This window comes from Vipera ursinii (assembly GCF_947247035.1).
Source record: "Vipera ursinii genome assembly, chromosome: 4".
NCBI lineage: Eukaryota > Metazoa > Chordata > Lepidosauria > Squamata > Viperidae > Vipera > Vipera ursinii.
In genome coordinates, this window is record NC_139514.1 from 54861061 (window position 1) to 54878993 (window position 17933).

The following is a 17933-nucleotide window of genomic DNA, read 5'->3' on the forward strand; positions in this document are numbered from 1 at the left end:
CCACGCTTTCTCCAGTCCACGGAAAAACCTCTTTCCATGGAACGAGTCCCTGGTGCCCAAAAGGTTGGAGACCTATGCCTTAAGAGTATTCCTAAAGGAAATACTACTACAGAAGTTCTATTGTCCAATATGTTCTTTGATGTATTTCAAATGTATGTAATTCATATAATTTATCCAAATATATGGCTAAATGGTATATTGGATAAGGTGCTATGTTAGGAGACTGAGTTCTAGTTCTCTTTCAGAAATGAAAGCCAACCAGAAGGTGAGAGTCACCATCTCTCAACACAAACCACCATATTTCACAGGGCTATTTATTTATTTATTATTATTTTTGCTGCCCATCTCACCACAAGGAGTCTCTGGGAAGCTTATTATGTGTGAAAAATCAAAGGTTGGGAGCATAAGGTATGTTATACTAACTTGATTTGGCCAAAATAAAGATGGAATAAAAATTGATAAATAAAATTGTTTAAATGAATTGTGCTTTCTGTAAAGGAAAGCAATAGTTGATTGAGAGGGCAAGAGAAGAAGGGGACAATGGAGTCACTGAAGCGGTAGGCGTGAGCCTAAATGGACTCCAGAAAATGGTAGAGGACAGGAAGGCCTGGAGGAGGACTTCCTGTTCCTGTTTTCCAGAGAGCAGTCTGAAGATTCAGAATGCTGAACTCTTCGGCTGGAATTTCTTTTTGTTGGGGACCCTAAGTGGCCAGAACCCACCCTGAAGGGGTGGAATGAAGGAAGGAAATCCCAGGGACTTCGGAGAGACGGCGGTCTCTCCGAATGGTCCAGGAGAAGCCTCCCAGAAACCAACAGAAGAAAGGGCTGACTGCTTGTTCAGTCATAGTTGGAAACAACAAGAAATCATAAGCTTTCAAATTAAGCGGATCTAAAACAGCATGCTTGAATCTGGGTAAGAATATTGATTTTCTCTATCCTACTTATTTTCCTGAAGAAGAAAGTCCCCAAAATAAGAGATCTCCAAAGAAGGAAAGGGGGAGGGAGACTCTGTTCCCTCCCTTTTGGTTATCGGAAGCGGCGAAACTTACCCTTTAGAGAGAGAATAAAGACTAGAAAGACCTGAAAAATGAGCAAACACTTACACCTGCTGGTGGGTGAGGTTTGTTTTTTTCTCTGACCCTCAATTTTTTTAGAAAATGCAGCTGTGTAAACAAAGTGAGAGTAACAAAGCTGAAGCAATGAATACTTTACAAAAGGAAACATATGATAAGCAGTAACAATTTCAAAGGACAATGACTTTAAACTACAAAGAAATCCAGAATAACCTTGAGAGCATGAATCAACTTATTTCCAACTTAATTTCACTCCAAGAAATTTCCCAGGAAAATACAGAACAAAATTCTGAGGATAGGGACTTAAAGATGGAATCGTATAAAATGAACACTTCACAAAAGGAAACATATGATAAGCGGCAACAATTTCAAAGGACAATGACTTTAAACTACAAGGAAATGCAGAATAACCTTGAGAGTATGAATCAACTTATTTCCAAGTTAATTTTACTCCAAGAAATTTCCCAGGAAAATACATTAGAGATGGCTGAACATAATTCTGAGGATAGAGACTTGAAGATGGAACCATTTAAAATAAAAAATCATGATTTAATCCAAATGGGAAATACTTCAACACATCCAAGCAACTCTGAAGATAAGGAAAAGAATGAGAAAAAAATTCCTTACAAGGAAACAAATGATGCAGCAAATCTTACTGATAAAGAAAGGCAATGGCCAGAGAAAAAAAGACTAAAATAGAAATCCAGAAAATAGATGATGGAACTTATCAGAAAGAATACTTAAAAAAGAAACATTTGTTTGAATATGGCTAAAGAAATGGAAAAACTTTAAAATATATTACTCTTAGAGGGATGATTTTTTTTCTTTTTTCTTTTTTCTTAACTAATATATGTTTTTTTTCTTTCTGTTAAAAAAATTGAAATGATTTAAACAAAAGCAAATGTTTTAGTTATTTAAATGTGATGACAACAAAAGCATAAAAATTGTGTTTTGATTTAGAGTTAAAGGATTAGATGATTAGAACTATTGAATGGAATACTTAAAGTTTAAATAGATTAAATACATTCTTAGCTATGGTCAAAAAGAATAAGAAATTGAGGGAATAAATATATATTAAATTAGGAAGGATACATATTTTAAGTTGTATGTTATTTTTTGTATTTCAGTGCTCTTGTCTCTTTTTCTTGTTTCCCTTTTCTTTCTTCTTTTTCTTTTTTCCTTTCTTCTTCTTCTTTTTTGTCTCTCTCCTCTCCTCTTTTCTTTTCTCTTTCTACTTTTTTACTTATTGATTAAAAATATAAAAGCATGAGAGGGCTTATATGGGAAAAACAGAATTAAATCCACCAATGTAAATATAGTTAACTGTTGAAAAGAATGTCACTAGTAAGAATATTTAGAATTTGGGGGGGAGAAATAAGCTGAAATAAACATGGTAACAGGATTTACGATAAGGCAACTAAAATGACAAATAGGATTATTGAAACTATATACTTGATTGTTAATTAAAATAATGAGAATTGTCTTAATCTAATGTTTTGCAAAGAAAGATACTTTGGGGAAAGGGGAATCAAATGAAATTAACATATGGAATATAGATCATAGAAATTGTTAAGGATTGTTTTATAAATGTTACCCAGACAACATACTGTTTACAAATTACTGAATGATTTATGTTATGTTAAAAAATTCTAATAATATATATATATGGGGGAGAAGGAAGGCCTGGAGGAACGTTGTCCATGGGGTTGCAATGGGTTGCACATGATTTCAGAACTAATAACAAAAAGGAAGTAAAAAAAAACATTGTGGAAACATGGGAGAAGAGGGGATGTGCAAAGTGAAGCAGGCACAATAAAGAAGGACTTTTAATTGGCAACACATAACTCTAATGCTCTCTCCTCAAGAGGGATCACTTCGCTTGATACTGCCTTTTAAACAAGGAATATCTCTTTATTATTTATTCCAGCTAGTATTTTATAAGCTAAAAGCTCTACTAAGAAGAACTATGGGAAAGGTTTTGAGTGAATAAGCAAACAAGAATGTTATTCATACCTGGACATTACTTCAAAGTTTTGTAGAATGATATCTTAATTGTTCTTGAATTAAAACAGTGAAATATTAAATTGAGCTACAATAGTAGTAAAATTGGAGGATGCAATAGCTCAGTGGTTAAAGACACTGAGCTTGTCACCTGGAAAGCTGAAAGCTTGGGTTCGAGCAGTGTGCAACAGAGTGAGCTCCCATTTCTTGCCTCAGCTTCTGCCCACCTAGTTCGAAAGCATGCAAATGCGAGTAGATAAAGCGGTACCGGTACCTCTTTGGTGAGAAGGTAGCAGTGTTCTGTGTGCCTCGGCATATAGTCATGCTGGGCACATGCCCACAGAAGTGTTTTTGGATGATGCTGGCTCCCTTGGCTAAAAAATGGAGGTGAGCATCACTCCATAGAGTTGGACACAACTGGAAAGGGGAAACCTTTACCTTTTTTACTAGTAAAATCATTCAATAACCCCACGTGTCCAACACTGCCTACTTTAAATTCTACCGGATGTAAGAAAATAATGAGTGACATTAGTTTAATGCAAGACTGCACAACTTTTCAATCAGGTCAGGGGCCACAATTGCCCTTAAATTAATTTGATTTAAAGTAAATAATTAAGTAACCTTATCATGTTAATTCCCTCTAGATCATAATGTTTCCCTTATATTGTGCTAGAAATGACTGGCTGACGTGGCCATATCTATAGGTTTTGAAGTACATACCCAAGTTTCTGGGGTCAACGTGCAACACTGGGGACTTAACTGTGTGCCCTTGACTTATTTGATTTTATCACACAGATATAATTAGGCACAACCTATATGCTTTCTGATCGGTAGAGAATAAATAGCTAGTATGATACAATCTATTTTAATTAGCTCAGGATTTGAAATGATAATCAGATTACTGTCTCGAAATAGCTTTGCATTACAATAAAACCAAAAGCAGGCAAATTATTAGAACACCTTGGCCACAATTCTATGCAATCTTATTCTGAAGTAGGACTTTACTCGCAAACAAGCGAGTAGATGTTCAACTACAAATGTATTCTACCAAGAGCTTTAAAGTCCATATATGAAATACACCAGGCCTGTCCATTTATAAAGGATGGATTTTTACAAGTCGCTATTCTATCCTTTTGTAATGAAAAAATTGTATTGAAAGAAGATTTTACAATGTTTTTTAAAAACTACAGAAACATGAAATATCATTTAATTCGTGTTTGTTTTGATACCCCAAATGTGTGCTTTTTTCCAGTCTGAAAACCAGTTTTCACGTACAATTATTTTTGGTCTTCCAATTTCATATTTATTTATATTACACTCTTACTATTTTCACAAATAATTCAAGGCTGGAAGCATCCAACAGATCTTCCTCCTCCTATTTCCCCCACAATAACAGTCCTGTGAGATGAGCTGGACTGAGAGAGAGTGACTGACCCCAAAATCACCCAGCTTTCATGGCCAAGGCGGGCCTCATGGTATCCTGATTTCTAGCTCAGTGCCTTAACCACTAGACCACAGGTCTGCAACCCGCGGCTCTGGAGCCGCATGCAGCTCTTTCAGCCGTCTCCTGCAGCTCCCAGTCCTCTGCCATGTGCAGTCCCCCCAAAAAAAATTGGGACTAAAAAAGTTCAACCAATCAATTCAAATATGCAGGGTAGATGCATATCTCGCCTTGGCTCCACTCTTCAGTCAAACCCTGTTCTGCACACATTTTTTGCGGCTCCCAGTTTTTCCTTTTTTGAGGGAACCGGTTCTGAGTGGCTCTTTCACTGTTTCAGGTTGCTGACCCCTGCACTAGACCAAACTAGTTCTCCAGTTCTTTATCAATTTTTTTTGTCAACATCTTTGTTTTTTTCCCCTTATTACTTTTAAATTCAGCCAATTCACCAAATTCCTTTAGTTCTTCTGTTAATACATTGATGCCTCCTAAAGAGTCCTTCAAAATGAAACCTAAATCATCAGCAAACGTCCTTAGTTTATACAAATTCTTTTTTTAACTTTCACTAGCAATTCTCTCATCCTGTCTTATGTCTCTTCAAAAATAACAATGGAGAAAACAGGGATCCCTGTCTTCTTTACAATTCTGATTGTATCCTGATGCCTTAGAAATGGTTCCAAAACAAATAAGAGCTGAACTGTCACATAGATTGTTTCATTCTCTATGTTTATTATATAGAATGGGGTGATAAAATAAAATAAAATAACAGTTTACAGTGTATAAGGTCACCTCAAGCAAAATGTTTTAGATGCTTACAGAGATGAAAATAAAAATAACAATAAAAACAATAAACACCATTATAAGATGGTATTTAAAATACCTTATTTGGGAGTTTGTAAATAATTCAGAAAATATATTTTTCCAATGATGTTGATATTGTAATTTTTTTTTTATTTTGTATGTTTGAAATAATAAAATTTACCATACGATAATCAATGTTTACTGAAAAACATATTATTAAATTCAGTGAGGCTTAATCTCAGGCAAGTTGGTACAAGAGGCCAATTTTAATGAAGACATACTCCCTCCCTCAAATTGGAGGGAAAACACTGAAATAAAATATAGTACATGCTGTTAATTGTCAGCATGAAAACTCTTTGTATTTTGGGTGCCATAATATTTGTTTGAGGCTATTTTGTATTAATGAATTTCTAAATGCATACAAGTACAGAAATTCCCAGAAAATTTAATAGACACAAACTTTCATGTTAAATAATATAACATGTTGTCAAATATTTGGATAAATACGCAGTCTCTGGATTAAGAATGAGTTCCATTCCTAACTCAAATCTGTGGGCAAGTTGGAATTCATACTTAGAAACTGGATGCCTATTTTTAAAAATGACAAATGGCATTCACTTTCCTTGAGCCAATGAACCCCCATGCAATGATTTTATAAACTACTGAAGCCATGCATTTTTAATATATTGCCTATTTTCAGCAGGTCATGAAAACATTGCATGGTTTCAATGGTTCATTGCTACCCACCATTCTTAACAATAGGGAGCCGGTTCTGAAATACAAGTTGTCTGTAAGTTGGATGCTTTTAACCCGGGAATGGCTGTATTATATTTATAATTTTTGTTGTTCAATCATTGTGTCCAATTCGTCATGACCCCATGGATCATAACACACCAAGCCCCCTTGTCCTTCACTATCTCCTGGAATTTGCCCAAATTCATGTCCATTGCAATGATGATACTATATAACCATTTCATCCTCTGCCATCCCCTTCTCCATTTGCCTTCAATTTTTCCCCAACATCGGGGTCTTTCCCAATAGTCCTCTATTCTCATTAGGTGGCCAAAGAATTTGAGCTTCAGTGTCAGTATCTGTTCTTCCAAAAAAGAGTCAGGGTTGATTTCCTTTAGGATTGATTGATTTGATCAATCTTGCAGTCCAAGGACTCTCAAGAGTCTTCTCCCACACCACAATTCAAAAGCATCAATTCTTTAGTCCTCAGCTTTCCTTATGGTCCAACTCTCACAGCTATACATTAGTACTGGAAAAACCATAGCTCTGACTACATGGACCTTTATCAGCAAGGTGATGTCTCTGCTTTTTAATGCTGTCTAGGTTCGCCATAGCATATTTGAACTTGGGGAGACACTAACCAAACTATGCCAAAATTAGTACAATAATGTCTTTCCTATTTTATGTAAAATCTTTACATTCTCTTAGAAGATGGCTTACATGCTGCATTCAAATTTCCTCTGTCAATACTTACACAGCCAGATTCTCAAGGTAACAGTAATGGTATTCCTTAAGAAAGGAGCCAAAAACAGGTCATAGTGTAAACATGCAAGCTGCTGCCTACAATTAATGAGGTACAGTAAACAATATAAAATTGGAGAGACAAATTTATGTTTGGATTTTGGCACCAAACAGTTTCATCATTCCCATGAAGTAAATAGCCTTGGAAAGATCTCACATACAGTATACAAATTCTGTTGTTTCTTCCACAGAATACATAATTATATTAAGCAACCGCAAACTCAGTCTTCATTTGAGAATAAGCACTTCAGGGTCAGATGCCTGGAATGGTATTTCAGCAACCTATCCTAATGCCCATATGACCTCCTCTGGCTTTGTGCTTGAGATTTTAAATAGGGCTTTATGGATCATTTCAGCTCTCCTCCCAAATATGCTGTCAATCATTGAACTACTAATTCAATCCAGTGTTGCCATGACTTCTCTCCAAATTACAAAAGGATTTTTAGGCAGCTGTTGTTTAATGTGGATGTGACTCTCCTTAAACAAATATATTTACATGAATTTTCACTGCTGTCTCACTTTTTCTCATTACCTTCTAAGTAAAAATAGTTGAAACAGAGGGATGGGAAAGATTCATCTCTGCCCATGATCCAAGAGACACATGCAGAAATCATACTTAGAGGAACTTATGCATACACATACACACGAATAATCATCATACAATATGCACAGATTGTATGAAACAGGCTATAGAATAAATTGTTTAGGTGTAATTTCTCTTTCTCACATTGAAACTATATAGACAAAACCTAACTGTTCTAATAGTAAAATATAGTTTATTTCTATTTTCTTAAGATGGAACGTTAAAGAACCATATGATATAGTAAAAACTCTGTGTACATAATACCAGAAACTCCTATGACAATGAGCAAATGGTAATATAACTTCAAATTGATTATTTATTGTTTATTTATTAGAAGTAATGTTTATACATAATTTTTTATCCTGCCATCTAAATTCATTCCCAGCATTGCATACTTTGAGCCCATTTCAGAGGCTATTAACCAACAGAACCATATTAAATCAAAGATGGTGAATGTGCATTTTTCTCTTTGTTTATGTGAATGTGAGAAAGAGTGCCAAAATGCCAGCAGTTCCTACCCTTTGTAACCACCTGGCACATAGAATTTATTTAGCAACTTGTATATGAGGTCTCTTTGCTAGGCTATAACATTATAAAGCCTTAGCTTTTTAATGAGCTATATTTCTTGTGTAATTAATTAACCTTTACAGCGTATAATCTTATATATCATTGCAAAATGCTGGGTTCAACCCATAAACCTCTCCACGGCTTGGCACCTGGCTATCTGCAAGACAGTCGACTTCAATTCCATCCTATCTCTCCAATGCATGCATCTCCAGTCCCTCCTCCTTTACAAAATCCAAGGGAAGCAAGGACATCTTGTTCCTCAGCAATGGCTTCTACTCAAAAATCTGGATGACACCATCCTCCTGTCCTTAGAAGACCCTTAACTACCTTAACTTTGTGTTTCCCCCAGAATAAGACCAGGTCTTATATTAATTTTTGCTTCAAAAGATGCATTACAGGTTATTTTCCAGTTAGGTCTTATTTTGGGGGAAATGTGGTACTAAATGTTTCCATCTGGCTGACCATCTTAACTGGGGCTTATTTTGGGGGTGGGGCTTATATTAGAGCATCCTGAAAAATCATGCTAGGGCTTATTTTCCGGTTGGGTCCTATTTTCAGCGAAATATTTAGAAGAACATTTACTTAAGAACTGCTTTCAGAACATATCTTATTACTATTATTTCTGAATATGTGCATTTATTAAAGATTTTAAGAATTTCGACAATATGTCGTTTTGTATTTCTGTAATATAATATCAACCCTGACTCAAGGCAAAATAACCCACTATAGCAAATGTTGTAGTAGAGAAATAAAGAACATAAATAGTGTCACTCTCTCTCAATGTAAATAGTGCTGTGGCTCATGTAGAGAAAGTAAATACCTGGAAAGGTATGTGGCTATCACCATCTGATGGGAATTAATGTACTTTCCATATATATAGGACCACCCGAAGGCTTCAACTGGTGCAGAATTCAGCCGCGCGAGTTTTGATTGGAGCTTCCCGATACTCCCGTGTAACACCTCTTCTCCGTGAGCTGCATTGGCTTCTGGTTGCCCTCCAGGTGAGATTCAAGGTGCTGGTAATGACCTATAAAGCCCTAAATGGCTTGGGTCCGGACTATCTAAGGGAACACCTGCTGCCGGCATCATCTTCCCATCGTCCTGTGCGCCCCCACAGGGAGGGCCTTCTCAGGGTACCGCCGGTTAATGAATGCTGGCGGGTTATTCCCAGGGGAAGGGCGTTCTCTGTGGGTGCGCCTGCCCTATGGAACCAACTACCCACAGAACTTAGGACTGCCCCCGACCTTCGCTCATTTCGCCGGGACCTGAAAACTTGGCTCTTCAATCTGTTTGGTCCAGACTGTGGGGTTGTTAATTTAACTGGGTTTTAGATTTACTCTTGGGGCTTGAATTTAATTTAATTGTTTTAATTGTTTTTAATTTTTTGTATTCATGGTTTTAACTGCCCTGTAAACCGCCCTGAGTCCTACGGGAATAGGGCGGTATACAAATCCAATAAAATAAATAAATAAATATAACATTATTTCAAAGCCCGTTTGAATATAAATAAAAATAGTAACAAAATTTTACACACTTCATTTGAAGTAAAAAAAAAATTCACATTATTAAATGCTAATATGAAATACTATAAAATAACTTACTATTCAAAAATTAAACATCCATTACATTAAAATGTCAGTGACAACAAATGAGAGCTGAAAAGATCTGAGCTACTAATTCTTCTGCCAACATAAAGATGAGCTATTTCTGTAGATTCATTTTATCCAACTTCCACTTCCCTTCTAGCATACATAGAACATTTCATTACAAACTCATATTGCCCCAAATTTCCTTTCTTTCATCAGCATATATTTCCCCAAATTACTAATCAGGATACAAAATACTAACAGAATGTTGCCATTTAATTAACAATGGACATTCCCAAGAGCAGCATACCTCCAGAGTTTCAGAACCAGTTATGGCAGAATAACTGAAGTTTACCTACTTACAGGCCTTAGTCTTGTACCAGGGTATAAATTATTTGCAGATTTAATAATAAAATGGTAATAATGCATAACATCAGGCCACCTCAATGGAACTCCCAATGGAATTCCAATTTTATGGAATATAGAGGTACCGCTGAGGTAACAAACTAAAGCAGTTTTGTTGAAGGAAACTTTGGATCCAAAGATTAAACAATTTTAGTTTTAAGAAGCTACAGCTGGTTCATCATGATCCATGATGGACAAACCTCACTATGATTATATAACACCCTCTGTCAGGACCCACCCCAATCCACATCTTAGGAAAACAAAACTCTTGGAGTCAGTTCTAGTCCAAAAGGAATTTTTACTAGGACATGTTTGGTTGTGGAAATACAAGACAGGACCTGGTATTGTTTTACAGATTGAAACTTTATAAAAAGTTCCCAGTTCAACCCCCCTTCCCTCAACCCCATTTGGTCAGCCCCACATCATTTACTTTGTGTCATCCCTTTCGTGGGAAAAAGGGAACTTCAGATCTTTACGGTTATTGCCTTCTTCCTTTACAGATTCAAATGGAGACACAGGCCAGATGCCTTCTTCCCTAACCCTCCCCTTTGTTCCCCCAGTTCAAAAGGTTTCCCTTGGTCTTTGAAAGGCAGGCTGAATCCACATCCGCTCCTCCTTCCTTGGGAGATGGCAGAATCCGGGGGGGGGGGGAAATAATGTTTTAAACATACATTTATGAATGTGATATAAATGGATTCTGACACCCTCGCCATATGAGCTATCTTGGTTATTAATTGGTTTCAGGTGTAATTCAAGATTCTGGTTATCATCTATAAGGCCAAGGGCCTTGCTAACTAAAGGACCACAGCCTCTTATAGTATCTTCCCATCATGTTCACTCTTTCAGAATACATCTCACCAATTAAGTGATATAACCTAACACTGCAGGAAGTAGCCCTTCTCTATCACTACATCTGCCTTTTGGAACAGGGAAGAAATGTGTGGAAGAAATCTTTAAAACATATCCCCACCACCACTACCCAGCTTGCAGATAGGACTTTTGAGATAGAACCATTTGTCTGGGGAGGGGGCAGTACTGTAGAAATATAATAAGTTTGTTCCCTCAGTTAACTACTATTTTCTATAAGTTTTTTTAAAAAAATGATGAAGCTAGCCAGAACATTTTGGAATTGGGCAGCTTAGAAATTTAGCAAAAAAAAGTACTGTGATAGGTTATAAATAGTGTAAAAGAAATGAATAAAGTTATAACTTAAACGTATAATTCAAAATCTAACAATTAAATAGGAATGAAAATAAATAAGCGTTTTGGACCCCATTTTAGAATCAGTTAACTAGGAAACTAAATAACTGGGTAAATTCCACAGCAGGCACTCAACTGAGAAAGCTCTATGTCTTGTGCAGGTTAGTCTAATCACAAAACAGTCAGAGATGACAATTGGGATGATAGCTGGTAACTAATAGCAATAGCAATAGCACTTAGACTTATGTGCCACTTCACAGTGCATTACGGCCCTCTCTAAGTGGTTTACAGAGTCAGCATGTTACCCCCAACAATCTGGGTTCTCATCTTACCGACCTCAGAAGGATAGAAGGCTGGGTTAACCTTGAGCCGGTGAGACTTGAACTGCCGAACTGCTGGCAGTCGGCAGTCAGAATTAGCCTGCAATACTGCATTCTAACCACTGCAGCACCACAGCTTTAATAGCACATGTATGGTATTACATATTTTCCCAATAAAATAATGAGCAATAAATTGTCAATTTTTTTTCAAGTATTTCTATAGGATTTTAAAAATAGATATTTTAAAATTAAATATTGTGGCATATTGTGGAAAATAAATTTCTAACAGAAAATAAAACCAGAGAAGGGACAGGTAATGCCATTTATGGCACGAAGGCTACTGCCATTATTATCTGTTTATTTATCTATTCGCTTCAGAAAATTATACATATAAACACCAATGTGTGTTAGTATAACTCCACATTCAAACTGGAGTATATAGACAACAAACATTACTAATATTCAGAATATTATAAGATCACTGTGGCTTAAATAATTACTGTACCCTGCTCACTCAAAACACTCCTCTAATCTAGACTGTGAGGTTGCCCTGATAGATTTCTCCTAAGGCTGCTTTCTTTTTCCTGCTTCAGACTAGTTTATGGAGGATTTCTTGCATGGATTATCTTTTCTGAATTGCAATCCTCTTCTCAGTAACAAAAATGTCAGGAGGGAGGGAGGGAGGGAGGGAGGGAGGGAGGGAGGAAGGAAGGAAGGAAGGAAGGAAGGAAGGAAGGAAGGAAGGAAGGAAGGAAGGAAGGAAAAAAGGCAAAGAAAAGAAAAGACTGCTGTCTAGCAGTGACATGCCAAAAGACGAAGTAGGGATTCTAAAAAGCTATTAAAATGTGTTCCATTCACTGAAGAGTTGCTCTCTATTTATTTAATACTAGAAAAAGTTCCCAGTGTTGTGTGATTTGCTGCCCACTAGTGTCCTAGAACACAGGCTTGCAAGTGGACAGCACAAAAGCTCTCATGATGTATCTGGGGAAATGCATCAAAAGGACTAAACCTGATGCATGTTAAAAGACCTTGATATTAGGCCACTGCTTGATGCACTCAGGAATTATTTGTCTGAAATGCACCTGCCTTCCTAATTAATGCAAATATTATCTCTCTCCCTTGTTAGCAGTCACTGCCAGAAAGAAAATATGGTCAGTATAGATTTTTTTTAAAAAAAAATCATTTTCCCTACAACCAAGCCACTGATTGCATATTACACTTAATACCCATGTAATGTGAAGCTTCTAATCAAATCAGTACAGTATACTATTTCCCCAACTCTGTTCAAATTCTGATTCAGGTTGGCACATGTGCATGTGTGCATTGTGAGATGCTGCGATTTCAAATGCTTCCTTTTTATTTGCCCAAGAAGTTAATTTCTTTTAATCATTGATATTTCAACTATGTTAAAAGTAGCACTGACTAATTTATAATTTTACTAATACTAATACATATTAAAAATAGTTATAATCTTTTTTTAAAAACGCATAATTTATAACTTCTGTTAAAAACACAGGCATTTTTAAAATGTTTATTTTTTTTAGAGCCTCACCATGATAAAGCCATGGGGGTCTCCCTGTTCAGTATGCAATCATACATGAATAGAGACATGAGATGCACATTCAAATCCTATGTGTCATGTCACCTCTCACTTCCCAAAAAATTATATATCTGCTTTCTATTAAACACACATTTCACATACTGAAAGGAAAGATAACAAAGTTAAATCCAAAATCTATCCCACCAAAACTAATAATTTTAATATTTATATTTTAAATAAACCATGTATATTTCTTTGAAATGCGACCTTTATGTCCTCATAAAATGCATAGTGCTAATCACTACTTCTCCAGTTTAATTCTTCTTCCATATTCCAGTGTTTTAATCTATTAATAAAATAAACACTCTACTTTGTAAAAGATGGACAAGTGCATGCATTATAAATTCCAAGAAAAATCTTTCAATAGGCATCTATTTTTAGCATTACCTCTAGTTTATTGGTTGCAACTTAGTTTTTATTGATTTCTTTTTGACTATGTATCAGCAAACCTTATGCAACACAAGCACGAGAAAGGAAAAAAAGTAACAGATTGACATATATATTCATTACATATAAAATACTTATTTAAAAAAAGTTAAGTCCTAAATTAAATGTCAAACAAGCTATCTAAATAATTCAAGGTCAATTTTAAATCTATCCTTTCATCTATACATTGCAGTTTCGATATAAATAACAATTACACAAATTTTCTTTTTTATCACACGTATTAAAAATTCCTCAATACAATGAAGCAAAAACTCAGAACTTGTCATAGTTACTTAGACAGGCTATAACTACATGGCTTTTGTTATGTCAAAGTAATTAACATTACTGGTCTGAAAATTTATAGTTCTCTTCTTAGAAAAACAGAAGAATTACATTTACAATTGACAGCATTTTATCTACGGTATGTTTAAAAATTAAAAGGGAATTAATCTAGTAATAACAATTATCATCTGTGCCCAAAATATTATTAAAAGAATTATCAATAAAACTGATACATTTTATTTCATACAACAAGCAGATTCCTCTATACCACAATAGACTAGGCCAAAGGACAACTATGTGTCTAAATCAGGACCACTGATGTGTTTTAAAAATGAATTTATTCAGATATAAATAATTACAAATAAAACTGTAATTTTACATGCTATTCCTATTTTTCCTCACTGTCTACAGAACAGGAGAAACAAATATATTCTTGTTACAAAGAGAAAACCTCTAAGAGAAGGTATTTAACAATACTAAAGAACAACTGGGCTATAGAATAATCTATTTTGATAAAAAGCTAGCCAAATGATAATATCTTGCTTTCTGAGTTCAAATTTATTCAACTGCTTTAAAAGCATTAATCACTGTGACTGTGTGTTTATAACAGAAGTGACAACTCTTGATAAAATTTCATTTTTATTAAAAGTCTTATTAACAAATTTATGTCACAATATTCTTTTGGGGGGTCACATATTTTGTTTATATATATATATCAACCAATTTGTTATTCTTTCCTAAGTATAATAAAATGCAAAAATGTCTTGTGTTAAAAATTAATATTAAAAAAATATTGAAACATCTAGCACTTTTTGATAAAGGAAAGGGTGATGAAAGACATAATTTCTATTAAATTTACAGTTCCAATTTTTCATTATTTACATTCATATATGCACATATAATATGTCCCAATATGATCCTTATGGCTTATTCATCGAGAAACTAAAAAGCCAAATAGCTCACCTGCTTTGGTTTACTGGGTAAAGAAATGAATATTCACATAGCTAGTGATTATAAGTATAAAGACTAAAACTGTCAGTGCAGTCTTAGACCTTTCCACTATAACCTCCCATGCACACAAATAAGTCACTCTTTCTCTGATGTGGGCTTCCATTGTGACATTTATCACAAGAATGTACTGTATGAAGCTGGGGGTTTAGATGCTGTTTTTTTCTTCTTTAATTCGGTTACATAATTTAAAGCAAATTATTTACATTCTCTGATAATGCTGATTTATGCTCAAGGTAATAATGTCAGTTAAAAATAGACCTTAGGGGCCTTTCCCCCCTCCCACCCCCAAAGATAGGAAATCTGTATTCTAAAAGATGTCTTCCTGCAGAGGTCGCAGAGAACTATTTCTGCTAGCACAAAAAAAAAATCACCCTTAAATGATAAAACTTGTTGCAATTAGGCTATGACAATTTCCAAAGTTAATCATTTTACACTACGAAGCCATACCTGGGAGTACACAATTTCTTCATTTCATTCCTTATTGCTAATTGTGCTTTTTCTGCCAATATATTTCTTCTTCAATCTAGGGTATGGCTAAGCAGACCTGGAGGCACCTCATCCAACATTCATTTCTCACCCTCTGCTTGGAGCTTCAATTATTTGTATCTTTCCACTCTCCCTGCACACCCTCACCCATGCTTCAATCCTCATTCAAGCCTTACTACCAATATTGTTCTGTCTCTGCCTGCTTTTCCTATATTGGAAATTACAATGCATTTCTATTTTAATTGTCAGCATATTAATGACACCTTGAAGAGAACTGTCCTTTCAAATTGGAAAAAGCACAATGCCATTGAAAGGCAGCATCCAAGCTGGGATTGTTCTTTCATTTCACCTCCAAACAGTCTTTAATATCAGGTTTGAAAATTTAGGGTATCTTTTCTTCAAAAGTAATATGATACACCATTTAACTAAATTAAGGTGTTCAACAGAAGTACCTTGAGCTAGGCATTTTTTTTAAAAAATGCATGAATTCTGAAAAAAAGAGACAGAAAAATATTGAGAAGGAATATTGCATTTGCAGTAATATTAAACTGATATTTTACCTTTTCACTTCTATAACTCCCAAATTGGTTGAAAGAGGCCCCACAGCCCCTATTAGGTGATACAATAGTTATTAGTGCATATTTTTACATAAATGAGGAGATGAGTACATAAGAAATGTCATTGCCATTGCCATAAGAGGAAGATTGATTATCATAGTTCCTGAACTATTATATTGGCAAAAAAAAGTAATGGAGATCTGCAAAAAAAATTAAAAAATAAATGGTAAAACCACTAGATTTTTCTTTCTCAAGCTTTGAGAAGCCCACCGTCCTTCCTGCAGATATACACACTGTAGGTTATAATCCTGTATTGTTACAAGGGGAATAGGAAAGGACGCAGACTGCTCCATTTCATTAAGCATACTTCGGTACTAAAAGAGACAGAGACATGGCATATAGCTTACAATCTGCCACTTTGCTAAGTAAGCTAATTTCGGTTATTAGAGAGCTTCCCCCCCCCCGCTTCTTCTTCGTCCCAAGGCTTGAAGAGAAACGAGAAGTGATTCGGCCAACGCGCCAATCTCTCCGCAACTCCCCGCCCTTCGCCCACCGGCCCCCGAAGTCCGCCCGACCCGCCGGCTCACCATTCAAGATGCTCTGGAACAAGAGGGCGGCCAGCCTCCACATGCCCTGCGCCTTGCTCGCCTCCCGGCCACGTCTGGGCTCCGCTCGCCGCCCGCTTCCTCTCCCGCAAGGCTCCCGCAGCCAGCCAAGAGGGGACCAGCCCTGCTCCTGCCTCGCTGCCCTTCCAGCCGACGCGCTGCCCGCCTCGCCTTCAGCGTCTCGTCGCCGCGGACCCTGCCTTTCTCGGCTGGCACGGAGATGCGGCTCGGGGCGAAAGGGAGGCGGCCGCGGGCACCTCAGGCGGGTCCTCCTTCCTGGCCCAGGTAGAGGCTGGCAGGTTGGCAGGAGCAGGTCCACAGGTGAAGCCGCCCTCCAGCGCAGGCAGAGGACCGTCCCTGGTCATATCCGGCCCTTTCTCTGCGGCAAGCAGGCAGGCAGGCAGCTCCCCGCGCACCACCCTTCAGCCACCGCAGCCAGGCAGCAGGCGCATCTTTCCTCCCCTACCGCCTTAATCGCATTGATCCCTCTGCTAACCTTCCCTGCCTGGCGGAGAGCATTCACCCCCTCGCCAGCCTCTTCCGCCAGTCGCAGCCCTCGCTCCGATCTTCAGGCAGGAGGAGAGAGAGGGAGGGGGGGAGAGGGAGGGAGGGAGAGAGAGAGAAAGACCCAGCCGGCCAGAGCAATTGCTGGAGCTGCACAGACCTTCCCTCCACGCCAAGTCATCTCCCCTCCTCAAATAGATTCGGATTTTAAAATATAGTGCGTTGACAAGGTGATGACAACTGTGGAAGGCCATCACACCGTTTGCACAGATAAATTTACCAAATTAAGCCACATTTCGCAAACCCAAATCAATATTTTTCTACACTAAAAAATAACACTCTTTGCTATTAATGACCAGCTGCAAAGGCTTCCGTCCAATTTTGATCGTCTTTTCTAGTAATATGCAAGGAAGGTGATTAAAAAGGGACAACACAATACTTTTAGGCCTGTTCATTAGAAAAATGCCTGCTCTAGTGTTTTTTTGTATTTCCCCAATGGATTCTACCTGAATGGAATTTTATAAAGGTAAAAAGAATAGAAATACCCACATTTGTGTCCACAATGACACACATATACACACTTACACAGCACCACCCTCTGCCGGTTTTCAAGATGGCTACCATGACAACATCCAGACTGGCCTATTAAAATAAAAACTGAATAGAGGAAGATATTAAAAGCCTCTTTTAAAGGCCTCCAATGTAGTTCCCTAAAATATTAAAGAAAAACAGCATGCGTAGGCTTTTGTAGTTCTATCTACAGATTGGAATTACTCCGGAAATGGATTCTTACAGCCCATACTTGTAGTGTATATTACAGTGATGCAAAATTCCAATCCAAACCTTTGGAGCAAATTCTCTGACCTTTATTTCATGTGCAGATCTGTACACTCAAGATGACTGATAAGTCAAACATTTTTACCTATAATTTTTATATTTAATGAACTTCAGTTGA

At 36.8% G+C, this 17933-nt stretch overlaps 1 protein-coding gene across 1 annotated transcript in view; it reads right to left on the minus strand.

Annotated features, from left to right (window-relative positions):
- The window catches only part of DSCAM (DS cell adhesion molecule), a gene marked incomplete at both ends in the record, with an annotated part of 366722 nt that extends 350223 nt beyond the window's left edge, over nt 1-16499 (minus strand). The window contains one exon of the mRNA XM_083361425.1: nt 16457-16499. Coding sequence (XP_083217551.1) covers nt 16457-16499 — 43 coding nt within the window. The remainder of the gene's footprint in view (nt 1-16456) is intronic.
- Nucleotides 16500-17933: the final 1434 nt, after the last annotated feature.